Source organism: Schistocerca nitens, chromosome 4, assembly GCF_023898315.1.
Source record: "Schistocerca nitens isolate TAMUIC-IGC-003100 chromosome 4, iqSchNite1.1, whole genome shotgun sequence".
NCBI lineage: Eukaryota > Metazoa > Arthropoda > Insecta > Orthoptera > Acrididae > Schistocerca > Schistocerca nitens.
Window position 1 is genome coordinate 321,863,974 of NC_064617.1, and position 3,352 is coordinate 321,867,325.

Below are 3,352 nucleotides of genomic sequence, written 5' to 3' on the forward strand. Positions count from 1 at the left end.
CAAAGAACTGTCTAATTGCTGTGAAATACTGGATAAATTGTGTGCCCTATGTCTGTCAACTTCTTTTTCATCAGTGTGAGAAGGGCAGACATGATACCCCATATGACCAATGTATATGAGCTGCTGAGGATGTCATAGTGTTGGTTAAAAATTAACACTGAATGATAAACTATTTTGTTACATTCATACAGTTTTGGAGGAACTAAGAATAGACAGTGCTGCCACTGTTACTAGCTTCAATATAACTACTATTACTAGCTTCAATATAACAGGGGATGATTTCTTAAATAAAAAGGGAAAACAAAAGAAAAGTGTACTACCAGTGCTGTGGCACAAAGTATTCACCACAACTTTGACCCCATCACTAAAGCTGCACAAATGAGTATCATGTGGAGCAGAAATATGCTAAAGCATAACATATAATTTAATACTTCAGACTGCTGTCTGATAAATAAATGAATTAATTCAAAATCATCGCTCATACAGAGTATTTTTCTTCAGTATCTAGGAGCAGAGTGTCTGTGCAGTGGAAAAGAAGTAGGCCTTCAGAATTTTGAACATGTTACATTGAAAAATCCTTTAAACCAACAGTATATGTGACATCTCCAATAATACACAGGTGTATGAACATGTATTAATTCCACATATAATGTCACCATAGTTATTTTGAAAATTTATTTATTGATGCATGTTGACATTAAATACATGACAAAAACGATTTAAAAACTGTACATACATGCCTATACAACGAAGCAGAAAATTAGCATTTACTTTTTTTGCACAATTTGGACAGAAACACAACCAATATCAAACTCAAAATTTATCATTATTACTTCAAAATGACTTCTGTATCCACCTCATTGTTCGTGTAGTATTCTTTCGCACACTACCTTGAGTGCTTTAATGTTGTTGAACGTCTTCATAAATATTTAAAAACACACATTTATTGAGAAAGTACAGTAGACATTTAACACCAAAATATTGTAATATGAAATTCACATATAGTGCCCATCAGATTCATCATCTGTACTAGAAAAATATTTGTCCATTGTTTTACTTGTGGGAAGATGTTTCAGTTCAGAATCTTTCATGCTTTTGGATATACTGTGGCTATTATCATCTCCCACACTTTGTTCATTTGCCTTTCCAGCTGGGTACTGTGATGGACTTTCGTCTGATGAAAAGTGAAGGTTGTAGTTCAGTTTTCTTTGAATCTTGTATTTGCTTTTAGCTCTTAGGTTCTTATAGTGAACTTGTCTCAGGAGTTCAACAAATAATTTTGCCTCCTCCATTCTAACATTATGAAGTTTTTCTGAAAGACTACTCTCTGAATCATTAACATCAGAGCTGCTCTTAAATTTTCGAACACTTTCTCTGCTGGCAAAATGCTGGAACCTCTCAGAATGTGAATATGGGGCAAAATAAGTAGGATCCTTACCACCACTTGCATCCCCTTCAGTCAGAGGATGACTTCTGTCTTTCATGTGGTATCCTAAGTTATCTTCTGCATTGGAGTAGCTAATATTGTGATCGTTTGTATTATGTGGAACCCAATCAGTAGTCCCATATCTTTTCTTGAAATTATCTTGTGATTCCTAAAAAAATTTCACAAGTTTCAGAATCAGTGTGCCAATATTAAAAGAATTATAAGTAAAAATTACTGGATTAGAAAAACTTGCAAATCTAAATCACAAGGAAATAAAAATAAGATTTCAAGGATGAAATTAACAATTTATAAAAGGACTGATCACTGTTTTTTAAATGTTATGTGCAAGGTAACAAGAGCCCCTCATCCCCTTTCCCACCCTTACTCACTGACACACATAAAATCCAAGCTGGCAAGGATCAGAAGTAGAGGTTTAGGCCAGGATGCACACAGAAGGTGGAGTTTGTAATGAGACATCCTTCTCTAGCATTACTTTTCCTCAACAGTAGCTGTCGATACCAGTATCATTTTCCGAATTTTGGACAGGTCAGTATTATCTCAGTTGCTTTCCTGAAAACTTTCACATAATTTTATACACAGTATATCTAAAAACAAAGATGATGTGACTTACCAAACTAAAGTGCTGGCATGTTGATGGACACACAAACAAACACAAACATACACACAAAACTCAAGCTTTCGCAATCAACAGTTGCTTCATCAGGAAAGAGGGAAGGAGAGGGAAAGATGAAAGGATGTGGGTTTTAAGGGAGAGGGTAAGGAGTCATTCCAATCCCAGGAGAGGAAAGACTTACCTTAGGGGGAAAAAAAGACAGGTATACACTTGCACACTAGTTAAGGTAAGTCTTTCCGCTCCCGGGATTGGAATGACTCCTTACCCTCTCCCTTAAAACCCACATCCTTTCGTCTTTCCCTCTCCTTCCCTCTTTTCTGATGAAGCAACCGTTGGTTGCAAAAGCTTGAATTTTGTGTGTATGTTTGTGTGTCTATCAACGTGCCAGCGCTTTCGTTTGGTAAGTCACATCATCTTTGTTTTTAGACATATTTTTCCCACGTGAAATGTTTCCCTCTATTATATTTATACACAGTATGTTATATTTGCCCACCCAGTTAGCCATGCGGTCTAACACATGGCTTTCTGGACTGGGAAGGAGCACCTGTTGCCTGGCATGATTCTGCTCAGCGGACTTGTATTGAGGTCCGATGAACCAGCCATTCTGTGGATGGTTTTTAGGCGGTTTTCCATCTGCCTCGGCGAAAGCAGGCTAGTTCCCCTCATTGTGCCTCAGCTACACTATGTTGGCAATTGCTGTGAAAACAAGTTCTCTACGTATGCATACACCACCATTACTCTACCATGCAAACGTAGGGGTTACACTTGTCTGGTGTGAGACGTTCCCTGGTGGGGGTCCACCTGGGGCTGAACTGCACAATAACCCAGGAAGAGTGGTTTGCTGTGGGGTGGTGGAGGGGTGAAGTGGACTGTGGTAGTCGTTGTGGGGCTGTGGGCCACTGTGGCTGTGGTGGGGATGGAGCCTCTCCGTTGTTTTTAGGCCCCTCTTTAACATACATACAAAACAACGTTTTATTTCACGCTAAAATTTATGAAAAGGTATTACTTTATAAAATACTTTAGTTTTAATGTTTTATTTTATTATTTTTTAAAAAGAACCATTTGCAATTACAAATTATTTGCATATTTAAATTCTATTATTAATTACACAGTACTGTACTGTTTACTATGTTCATTTCTGGATTCATTTATGAAACAATATCAATATTAATAATGTAGAGAAAACTAGTAGGAACTCATTTATTAAGAAAACTGTAAATCCTTCGGAATATTGTTATTTCCACAGACTGTGAGAGTCATAAGCTTGCCTCTGATGTGATCAGATGTATTTT

General features: G+C 37.0%; 1 protein-coding gene across 1 annotated transcript; it reads right to left on the reverse strand.

Moving 5' to 3' along the window:
• Positions 1-995: 995 nt before the first annotated feature.
• On the reverse strand, positions 996-1,881 carry LOC126252280 (uncharacterized). Its single transcript, XM_049953154.1, has 2 exons — positions 1,816-1,881; positions 996-1,595 (listed from the first exon to the last, which is right to left on the reverse strand). Exon 2 carries the CDS (start codon positions 1,482-1,484, stop codon positions 996-998), a length of 489 nt encoding a protein of 162 aa, XP_049809111.1. The 5' UTR covers positions 1,485-1,595; positions 1,816-1,881.
• Between the last annotated feature and the right edge of the window lie 1,471 nt (positions 1,882-3,352).